At 33.6% G+C, this 12279-nt stretch overlaps 1 protein-coding gene across 5 annotated transcripts in view; it reads right to left on the reverse strand.

The window, feature by feature from the left end:
- Positions 1-640: 640 nt before the first annotated feature.
- Positions 641-12279, reverse strand: part of LOC134536090 (hormone receptor 4) — a 488332-nt gene continuing 476693 nt past the window's right edge. For all 5 annotated transcript variants that reach the window (XM_063375653.1, XM_063375636.1, XM_063375645.1 and 2 more), the window contains 4 exons: positions 12103-12237; positions 9824-10016; positions 7466-7593; positions 641-5667 (listed from right to left, as the gene is read on the reverse strand). In XM_063375653.1, coding sequence (XP_063231723.1) covers positions 5587-5667; positions 7466-7593; positions 9824-10016; positions 12103-12237 — 537 coding nt within the window. In that variant the 3' untranslated portion in view covers positions 641-5586. The remainder of the gene's footprint in view (positions 5668-7465; positions 7594-9823; positions 10017-12102; positions 12238-12279) is intronic.

Below are 12279 nucleotides of genomic sequence, written 5' to 3' on the forward strand. Positions count from 1 at the left end.
GCATCACCAAAATTGATGTGAAATAAGTGTTTTACCCTAAATTATTTCCATTAAATATTTTTACTTCGATGACAAGGTTTGCAGTATTTGCAGGACTTTGTTCACTTAGACATACATAGACGCTTGGCATTTTTTCATAAATAGTTTATTTACAAAACCAACTACCGGTTCAGCTGCAACTTCAAAGGTCTTGAGAAAGCAACTTTACACCATATGTTGTATACGTTTTCAACTTATTTCGTCTTGATAAACCTGCGGCTGAAGTTTGTTGGTCAAAATATTTAACCATGCTTTCACGTTTTGATTGAAAAAATCTGCTTGCTAAGACATTTAAAGACTTTTTGTTGGTCTTGTTCAAATTAAAAAAAAAATTCTAATGAAAACTTAAATTTGATTAAAGTATAATGTGAGGAACATTATTTGTTGATAAATAATTATTGAACTTAATTTATAGTTTTATAATTATTGTTTTGATAAGAAAGACATATCTAACATTCGTAGAACTTTAGCTTCGGTTACCAAATTTATTGAAAGTCTGTAACTGTCCAATTTTTGCTTCAATTTTTGTTAAAGTTTGAAATTAAAAAAAAAATATTAAAATGAAAAGTACAAATGACCTTTGTAACTAGGTTTTGTGTCAGGCAGGATATCCAATTATATGCTATGTTAAAAGTAATAGAAAAAACCTGAAGAAAATTTACTTTAACATATTATAGAACTTAAAACATTGTATTAGTAGGGGCATGCATTTTCTTTTTATTTTTGTTCTGCCCTTCGCGATTTGGTGAGTTTCTTTCAGGGACATGTCTACCATTACAACACCAATCACAGTAATTCAGTGCAGAAGCATACGCATCCTGAGTGGCCGAGTTAAACAAGGCAATGGAGTTTCTTGCAGGTGGCCGCCAATCAATCACAAGGAAGAAACTGCTGGTACGGGTATAGCTTGTTGCAGTGTAATTGTCGTTCAGATTTTTTTCGCGAAAAATGCTTGCCTATATGTATTGGCATTACAAGTAGAGAGGTGACAACAAACGAATGTTGCTGGATTCAACACAATGTAGAAAAAAGTACTAGTTATGAAATGTATTTTATAATGTTAGTTTTTTTTATTTTAACACTGAACTTATAAAAGAAAGAAAGTTAAAATTACAACCTTCTTTACTTATGTTGCCAGTGTCCTCTGCTGCTGTTTAGGGCACTGTTACACATGAAATGCCGAACTACTTCAGGTAAACATGTTTACAAATGCGAAAGTTACACTGCAGTTCGTATAAAGTGCGGTCAACTCCGAACTACTTCATTGATTGAATGTGTTGTGGATCCTATTTATTTTGTAACTAGAAAAATTTGGCTTTTTCCAATTTGTTGTATGTTAATGCTAGCATATGTTTAAAATTAATCAGCATTGTTTTTATTTGATTGGTCATTTTACGATACAAAACGACGAAACTGACGAAAAAAGGATTCTAAACAAAAAATCATTTGCAAACACAGAAAATGTTGCAGTTGGTAAAATATTACACAACTTAGTGCCAGGGACATTCTCTATGTTTCATTATAAGCTCTACACACTCAACAGTCAATCAGTGGCTTATGTAGAAGAGATTGTTGAGAACTGCTTTGCCAACCTGTTCAGGTTAAATGAGAAATGGCCTCTGACAAATCATGTTTTGACTGTGTAACCACACACTAAAGTTCAACTTGTTTACCTGAAGTAGTTCAGGCGATCTTAGACACAAGATTGCCGAGAGCCAAAGTGTGTGCCAATGTTCTTTAAAAAGTAGACCTGTTCGAACTTTACTTGAGGAAGTAAGGATATTTTATTTTTGTACAAAAAATAAGGTATAGTGTGTGTAGACTTTACAAGAAGTTTATTATGCTGTTCATCACTACACTAGGATATACTTCAGACCCCTAACTGCAGTCTGCTGGGTCCACCTGCATGATTGTCATCAGCAGATTCAGCAGGCTGCAGTTCTAACACAAAAAAACACATTAAAAACTTAACAACCAAAAAAGGCAGGCAGTATTCTATACATAGTCTCACTTAAGATGTACCGGAAATATTTCATCTCGTAGCATTGTCATCTTTCTCGGGCAACCATGTACTTCATCCTACCACAAACAACATTTCTATTCCGTTAATATACATAATATATATAATATATACATATTGACAATACCAAACATTATATTACAGCATACAGTCAAAAAATAAAGCATTTTTGTTACTTACATATGTACAACCCTACAATCCTTTCATAAGAATCTTCAACTCGTAAAATATCAGGAAATTTTTCACACACATCAAGCAGGTATTAGTAAAAAATATTTCAGTAAAATTAGACAAATAGTCAACATATGCAGTGCAATATTTCAATTAATATTTAAATACAGTTGCATTGATCAGCATTGTCACATACAGAGACAGATACATATTACACAAAAACACACAGAGTTAGAAGGGCAAACTGTCACTGGACATTAACAACTTGTTTCTAAGTTATTCATTATTTTGTTGATCGTCAACAGAGCATCATGTTTTCATAGCAGTGATCATAATTGACAACTGTAAAGGTTTGATCGATTGCCTAATAAATTAGGAGAAAGTATTTTCAGTATATAATAATCTTGGCTTGCATACAATAAATTCTGAATAAAAATTATCTTAGTGCTTGCATAAGGTATGTTTAACCTAATTTTATTTTAATGCTAAATATAAATTAATTGTATACAGTAGTTTGGTGGTCAAAAGATGGAAGATTTATTAATTTATGCTTCACTTATCAATATCATCTGCGTCGAAAGATATGAACAAACACACTGTATGTTGCCAGTGGTTAATTCGCAGAAAACTTTCCAAATACTAAGCAAGAAGCTCTCTTGACTTTTAGTTGAGATATGAGAGTTGATAATGTCCAGTGCTGTAATTATGCTCATTCATTTAAGAAAATATAAAAATTTACAACAGCAAGGATAAATTTATCGACACAATATAATTTATACTCTTTTCAACCACACAATATATTTATTATTGAGCAGAATCATATAAAAGTTTATTCTTAATTTACACAGAAAATCTTGAAAAGTACATGCGTAATGTTAATGATACTTTTGAAGATTCAAATTAACATTAGATTCACAGCCATAAAATACTTTAAAATATGCAATATTAACTTCAAAGAAACACACACACAGTTAAATACTTACATGGTTTAAAGTGCTAATATTGGTTCAGTAAGCAAGAGTGCTGTTTTAAACTGTGATAGATGCAGTCAAAAATTTTTTTCATAAATAAATATGTTTATGAACAGTGTAAACAGTATATACATGTGGAAAATTTAATTGTTTTGGTAGATTATTTAAAAAATTTATCTCCAATTGTTTAAATAATACAAATCATTTGTAAAATTCATAATATGCGTTTATGTTTCTTTGTTTCGAACAAATGAATCGGTGTACTGCGTGTTACTTATCTACCTCATTTACTTCCATATTGGCATTTTATATCCACACAAACACTTAACTGTGAATAAACAACACTTGTACAAAAAGTTAACTCAAGAAATAGTTTAGCTCTTAAACTTGAAGAACATGGTTGCTCGAGGGATGCTCGCAATGTTTTAATGTGCCGGACATTCTCTTAACAGACAGACAGGCCAGCAGTCTTTGCAAATATTTTATGCATTGTTTTGAACAACTAACACATCCAGTTTTACACTGTTATGTTTTTTTTTTAAATAAGAACACAAGGCAACATGGTGAGCTAATAATAGCTCCACAATATTTCTTTCAATTATTTATTTTTTTTTGCAAAATGTACAATTATACTGTGCTACAGATAACTTTATAAATTTACCTTCAAAAATTGTTATTTTCAAACTTTTATAGTCATTTGTGGACTTCTTTATGCAGTGATTACTGTTTTCTTATGAAACCTAGCACCATAACCATTACTTTTTTTTAAATGCTCCACCATCAGCTTGTTCCGGCAAGCAATCACTATAATTCTTATAAAACTCTAAATACAACATGTGCTCTCAAAGCAGTGCTTAATTATCCAGCAACTGAGAAAATGCTCTTCAGCATACTATAATCTGCTATTATTATTTTTTTCCAAATCTAAACTTTTATAAAATCTGTGGAGTACCTATATTGACTTTTCTGTTTTGAAACATTATTCAACAGGTATTTAACTTTTATAATGTGTTTTAATGAAATGCAATTCAAAATCATTAATGTAAAAACATCAGGCAAATAAAAACAACCCTAAAAGATAGTTTACACAATACTGAAAATGTACAATGTACAAAAAAATATTTATCATTAGTTTAATATTTTTGGACAAAAACAGAACTTTATCTGTATCTCATCAGAAAATATTTTTTCTTTGTACTTCCTTTTTTTTTTTCTTCACCATGAACATGTTCACAAACATTCTAATACCGATGCATCAAAGGGTTCATCCCTTTTTAACTTTTAATGTCTTGAAACTTTTTCTTCTTGCTGCTACTTGACTTGGAAGAATTTCTCTTAGCTTTGTGTCTGTAAACTAGGTAACATTGTTTTAAACACAAATATGCCACTTGAAAAATTAAAAATGATTACTCATAAACAAAAAAGGAACATTGTTTAAAACCAACACGTATGTGGTATTCAACACTGGTAACTCATTGAAGTGATTAAGTTGGAAAAATTATTTCGGTGAGCGAGCATTCGATACACGCAGCTACACTTCACAACCGCACTGCTCTATTCCAACAAAGGGGTGCAAATTTTTCAATATCTTCTTTGTGATGTGCTCGTCACATGTAAAAACAATTCAAGCAGAATAAAAAAAAAACACTTCTGTTATTTTTAAATGCTTTGACTTAATAAATGGGAAGAAAAAATCACATATTCTGGTAACTTGATTTTTTTTTATTTAAGGCAGTTAAAAGGATACTTTGGTTGCAAATATTACATGGTAACAGCTTCATAGGAATTTGAACACTGTGCTCCATTCCATCCCATCTCGTTCAGCCCAACCGTAACACACTAATATATCAACAGAGACTGTAATTGTCTCGGAGGCACAGATACAAAGTACTCTTCCAAAATAATGAAAATCATTAAGTAAATCTTCAAAATAATGTTCACGAATTACAACCAGAAAAAATGATGGCTATGTATGAACTATATGAAGTCACTTTTTCTACACGCAATTTCATGGAACTGCCCTAGCTTAGTGTAGTAGGCAATGGTAACTCTTCAATATTTTTTTCGGTAGAAAATACTTAAAAAATAATAAAAAAAATACTTATCATAAGGATTTGTTTTTGCAGACTTGTTGAACTCTCTTGACACGAGAAAAAAAAGAAAACCACCATTCTGTATCCTCTTTTCAGATTCGGAGTACGAAGTCTCTAACGGATCACCGACTGCACTGCTGCTGTGAAACCAGTGAACACAACAGGTGGCAACCCTGCAGTCGCTCTCCTGGACCGCTCTGCGGCCGCAAGGCCACGACACCACCGTGCCGCACGCAGCCGCCACGGTCCACTCGCCGGCGCGGTAGAAGTCGCTACCCGAGCAGTCACTGTACTACCTCTGAATGGCCGAGTTCAGCAGGAACGGAACGTAGAACATCTTGCTCTCCAGAAGCAGGGCGGCCGCGGACTGGACCTGGGAGGCAGATGGAAGTGTAGACCGAGGTCAACGAGAGCAGTATAGTTACGAAAAATCATAAGTACACAAAGATCTGAAGAAAGGAACAAGTAAACCATACCAACGTTGTTCATTAGGGGAGTTATTTTTTGTAGTAGGTATTAAGTATACCGTATACGTAATACATTTTAGTATGGTTTATGTTTAAATGTACAACTATTATTTTCTGTTAAAATCAAATTTTATTTGCGACGTCGTATGTATATATGGTAGTTCGTTTATGACAGTTGTATGTTGCTAGTCAAAGGTTAACTTGACAAAAATTAATAAATTGCAAGCTACATTTATGCAAAAACAATTGGCAGCAATTCACATATATGCAATACTACTGCGCAATTTCTATATTTGCAGAAAAAGAAACTTTTCGTAAGATGGTTTATCATAGCAGTGCTATTCAACTAGTTTCTTTGTAGGGCCATTTATGAAAAAAAAATTATTGGTGGGCTACACTTGTAAAATCTTTACTGGCAGATTGAATGTATAGAGTTCACTGGTCTACTCAAGGAGGTAATTAAAATAAATATATATATATATTTTTTTTAAATTCATATTTTGAGAAATAAATTGAAGTGATGATCTAGTCTCCAATTTATTCTATTCTATATATCTCTCCTTATTTAAGGTATGTATTTATTTAATTATTATGATACCAATGGGCAGTATAATACAGACAGGTAGAAAGGTGTGTGCTGTGAAGAAGGGTTTAGTACATGTATACCTACAATGTATCCAGGGAAACCAAATTAGTAGTGAATGATAAATGGAAAAACATAAATATACGAAAACAATTTTATATAACATTTGTAATGTATACACTGATCTACACATATAATCAACTGCACAAATTTATTGTTCTGTCTCTTTCTTAACCTTTGTTTACTATGCAGATATACAATACCGTATTATTCAACAATAGTTTATACACTTATAACTACTTAAAAATACTTCAGTACTGTTGTGAATAAGCTAAATTTCTTTAACATTGCCAAAATATGATGGTCTTCACAGAAACATCACTTAATTCAGAATTACCATTATAGAAGCCTCAATGTTCACTGTTCATTCAAAAATTTACTTAAATTTTTATCCTGGTCCCTGATTGGCTGGAAGGCTGTTCAGATAAACTTTTTAAAGGTAAAAATCACACAACCAAAATATCAACAAAAGTAGTTTAGCGCAAAATCACAGTTTTAATATTAAATTCACATGGAAAGCATTGCAGTTCATAAAATAATGGTATTTCAATTGTAAAATGTCAAGACCAATAAATAGTCTGTAGATGGGCCTAGGCATTGTGTCTGCATTGGAACAACAAGGTTCCTGGAGTTAGAGGTGTCGTAGATATGAATCAAGCTTTTATGCACAATATAGTTTATTATGACAAATGTGATAAATGCGAAATATTAGAAACAAAAAGTTATTAAAAATCATCTGTGATATACATGTTTTAGCACAAAAGAATGTACATAGTAGTTTTCTTGATGTGGAATATGAAGAAATCAATTTATCAAGTGAATCTAGCTTTAAGATAAACACAAAAATGCTCATTATCAGTGTACATACCTGCCTACGTATGCCTATGTATGCATCTCGCTTTCACGTTCTCGCGGAAAGCCCAAAAGTATTGAAACACAAGCCAATTTTAAAGATTGATGTCCAAGGTAGGTGGTGAGATAGACTGGTAGCAGGCAAGCAGAAGAAAGAAGGAACATGATGTGCAACCTGCGGCTGAAAGCAGCACTGAACGAGTGCATACCTCAGGTAATCGGACTAGCAAGTCGTGGAAACGGGTGGGCTGCTGCGGGAAGTTGTGCTCCACAAAGCCTCGCAAACAAGTCATGTAGCGATCCTGGATGGTTTCCAGCTCCACGGATGCCCCTCGAGCTACAGGAAAAACAAATATATCTTCTTTTATTTCATCTCACATTTGCAGGTCACATACTACAAGGTTCTTACAGCTATTGTGGTTATGTATATTCAAGGACTCTTCAAAGGTTCAAAAGTACAATTTCGAGGAACAAATTAATGATATAGAAAAACATAATTGAAATCAGTTGCATAAGTCATTGTAATGTTCACAAACTACATTTTCAAAAACCACTATTTGGAGCAAATACATTACAGACAATTCTGAGGATGTTTTTGAATGCTTAGAACTAGGCCTGTGCGAATCTTTGAATTTTCTAATTCAAACTCGAATACTAACACTTCGAAATAACAGATATTCGTATGCTTACGAGTACTTGACATAGTATACCTCATGAGCTTGTCATATACCAACGTTCACTGGTGAGATTAAGTCATTTGTGCTATATAAATACTCTTTTTCGAAGTTTAATAGGACTTCCTAATCAAAATAGAAAAACAATGAGCAACAAGTATTAAGATGGGTATTAAAAGAAATAATCATGTTAGTTTTAACGGTGTATAAATCAATAGTCACATATTATACAGAAGCAGCTTGTATCTATGAAGAAACAGACGTTCCGACTCAAAAGTATATAAATAAACGTAAATATAAATAATGATGTAAGATACAAGATGAAATTAGCAAAAATTGTGTTCATAACAATGCTGAACTCATACTAATTTTGTTGTTAACAACGAAAACTCGTAAATAAATATAGCAAAATAAATATGAGCTCATTCAATCACTAATTTGGGAATACAACATTTTATAAAAGGATTTAAGTTTTTCGTAAAATAGATTGAAAGGATTTCACTGTATTTTGCGGTTCACAAATTTTTTTTGGAGATATAGAGTAACAGTTTGTGGAAATTAAATCGAATAGGAACTGAAATGAAAGGTTGGTTGGTTAGGTTATGTTAGCTGCATAATTAAAAAAGTTATTTAATAATATTTTAACAATACATTTTCCATATCATTATTGTAGCTAACTTAACCAACCTTTCACTTTAGTAATATCTGGTTATTTTCCAAAGTTGTTACATGTCATGAAAAATTTTTTTTAGTGAGATTCTAATTCTCATTCTTACTATTTAAATTCAATATTTGTATTCGCGAATCATTTGATATTCGTATTCAATTCAAACCAAAAAAAAAACATTCGCACAGGCTTACTTGGAACCCTTCAGTAGCTACTGTGAACTTACTCTTTAAACATACAGTATGTCTGTAACATGAAGCCTGACTAGTTCAAAGTCAAAAAATACCAAGCAATCACTACTGGCCACTCAAATGTATTCTTAGCTTATATAAATAATAAATAAATAATAAATATATTCTATTTTAACAAACCAATATGTCCACATAAATCTGTAATAGAATTTTCCTGACTTTTAGAATACTTTCAATGAGTACAACCAATTTTTTCCTGGCCATTTTTTTTAAATTGAATTCATCGAGTTTTTCTGACAAATTCCAACTTCCGTGACTTTTTTCTGACAAAAATCTATTTTAGAATTTTTCGGAGGCCTAGAAACTTTACACTGGGAAAGCAAGGGCTTCAAAGACTGTAAGAACCCTGATATTGCATAAAATACTGTATAATGAGAGGTAGTGCAATGGGATTATGTTGCAGGTTTTAATCCCAGCCCAGCTATTCTGATGGTTTCACGAAATCACTCCAAGAACATTCTGGGATGATTCCTTACCCAAAATTCCGGGTCTGTCTTGCATGTTAGCATCTTCAATGACCTTACTCTCGACAACATGTCAAGTACAAATAAAATGAGATACATATTACAAACTAGATAGAACCTCGCTTTCAGATGCTGCCATCTTAAGCACCGACTGATTAGAGTAGTGGTTCGTAAGAGTGTGTGCCCTATCATATTTACGAGTGTACCCTGTGGTATTCCAGAGAAATATGTGACCAGACATAAAAATAGTTACCAACTGTATTATACTATTTCATTACTGATATACAGCTGTTTTTGTTACATCATCCTCATGTGTTATTTGAACAACTCTCTTTCATAAACCCAAGAATGAATAAACAGACTGTAATTTCCTTCCCCTGTAATATTTGACTAAATTATTTTAACAAATTTGTATATGTTGCACCTACAATAATTATTTATCTGTTAAATTTTAAACATGCACCAACTCTAATAAAAGTTTGAGAACCACTGAATTAGTGTGTCTGCTTACCTTGGTTCAGCATGGTGATGACCTTCAGACAGACGTACTCCTCCATGTTCAGTTTCATCCTCCTCAACATAAGTGTGACGTGAGTGATTTTCTCGACCATGAGACCGACGTCCTGTCGTAGCTGATCCATCGTGATTGGCCGACCCATCATCGAGGTGAGGCAGGTTTGCAGCGTACATAGGTTGTTTGAAACCTACCCAACAAACCAATAGGAGGAATATTGAAAATATGGCCTTGAGGTTTTCGTTAGATATTTTTCTGTGGACACCGAGTTAAGTATTGTCAAACAGGAACTTCTGTAGTTAGCTATGGTAACTCTAGTGAAGGTTAGTGTGATTTTTTTTAGCATCGTGGTAATTTTACATAAAAAAAACATGCTGAAATATACAATTGTGCTGGTCCAGCAAGACTGAACGAATATTTTTGAAAAAAATAAGTAATATCAATGAGATACATACAGAATACACCAATGTCCCACTTATTTGGACCCGTCTCATCTTGACATCTGGTAAATCCAAAAGGTATTTAAAAAATAGCAGCATTTAACTAATTTTTGACATTCTCAGTTGGCTATGATGCAAAAGTGCAGACAAAGAAGTCAGCACGTGCATCCTAACAAGTTGTATTTGTAAAGAAAAATAACATCAATTTTTATAGTTTTACCCACTCTAAACTTGTATTATGTGAATTCTAAAGCAAATTCCATTTAATGCAGACTTTGTGATCCAATCAGTATCTGGTCTCATCTAGTCCAGATTAGCAGGACTCTACTGTACAAGCTTATAATTCTAACAAAGTTGTGAAAATTGGCATGACACAAAAAAAAAACACTCACAATTGGATGCACTGGATTACTGTTGTATGCATTTCCATATCTAAGTAGCAAACATGACGATGCTGCAGTGAACCAGTGGGTTTCCTAGGGTGCTCTCGTTTCATCATCACTAAATGCATTCTGTCAATGCCATACTCTCATCTCCAGAGCATGCCCAGAATTTAATTTCGGGAATATGGGGGTGATAGAACCACTTTGCTTGCTGTTTGCTTTCAATTTTTTTTTTCCTTTTGTTGGTGGGAATGATAGATTTTATTAAATTTCTGGAAGGAGGGGGGGTAATATCCCTCCATTCCATCCCCCTCCTTGTGTACACCCCTGCTCATCTCATCACCCCCTCATTGCATCTGTGACCGCAATGTTGAGACGTTAAGCCCTGCAGCTGCTTCATGCTTAATTGAACATTTTTCGGACTCTTGCTGAAGATCAATTTTCAGGATCCCTTAGACTTACATCCAAACATATCTGTCACAAGCCTGGTGAACTACAGGAATTTGTCCAGCAAGGCTTCATACTCTTGGGAATATACTCAAAGTGTTTTGATAATTTACGTAAACATAAATTAAGAAATTTTAGCAGCCCAATAGTTTGAATGCATAACTTTTTACAATATGGGTTAAGGAACTACTTATTATTTGCTTGCAATTTATTTGGGATTATGCCCAATGTTTACAGACTCCATCTTACACACCATGTTGATTTTATTCGTTTTTTTTTTCATTAATTTTATTTAAGTGCTATTTATAAAATTTTATTGTGACACCTACCATGCATTTGCTGGTATGCCACAAATATTTCCAACAGATAGTCTCTTAGTACATACAAATATTACAATGGGTGTCCAAAGTCGTGAAAATGATGATAATTACTAAGACTTATATGCCTTTTTACACACATGATGTTACATTAATTCAATATCTCTTTAAAAATGTTTGTAATTGATAAGCAAATGCAAGAAAGGTATCAAGTCAAAATTTTTTTAGAAATAGCCCTTAAATAAAATAATAACAAAAAAAAAACAGAAACCAACATGGCATGTGAGACTGAGCCTTGAGGCTCTATCTCATACTCAAATTTGGTTGTTTTGTTTCTTGTCATTACTATTAATTTAGGGATTTTTCCTGTAAATTTAATCCAGTAGCACCTATTTTGCATTTGTTGTTGGGTCACAAGCTTTTCTCATCAGATATTTAACAAAATGTTATGGTAAAGGGTCATGCAAGTGATGATAATATTTAGAACAAGTTGTGATTTTTTTTATTGCTATTACGTTTGTTAAATGCTTTTGAAAAATTTTAAATTTGAGTCTAAATATAAAATGCCAAAGAGCTACGTATAGTAATGCTAATCAAACTACGGAATTGCGTGGGGGGACCGAGACGTAATTAAACGTGAACCGGAGCGGGTGGCAAGGCAGCGACTGCTCCCGCCCGCAGGCACCCACCTCCTGGGGGAAGTCGGCCTCCGAGCCGTCCGAGCCGGTGCTGCCCAGCTTGTGGGCGCCGTGGATGGCCTGGTACGCCGACGTCGTCAGCACCAGCAGCTCGTGCCACTTGTGGGTGAGCAGCCTCGTGTGGACCTGCGGCCAGAACGACACTGCTCTCTCTCTCACCTGCCCCTC

Source organism: Bacillus rossius, chromosome 1, assembly GCF_032445375.1.
Source record: "Bacillus rossius redtenbacheri isolate Brsri chromosome 1, Brsri_v3, whole genome shotgun sequence".
Taxonomy (NCBI): domain Eukaryota; kingdom Metazoa; phylum Arthropoda; class Insecta; order Phasmatodea; family Bacillidae; genus Bacillus; species Bacillus rossius.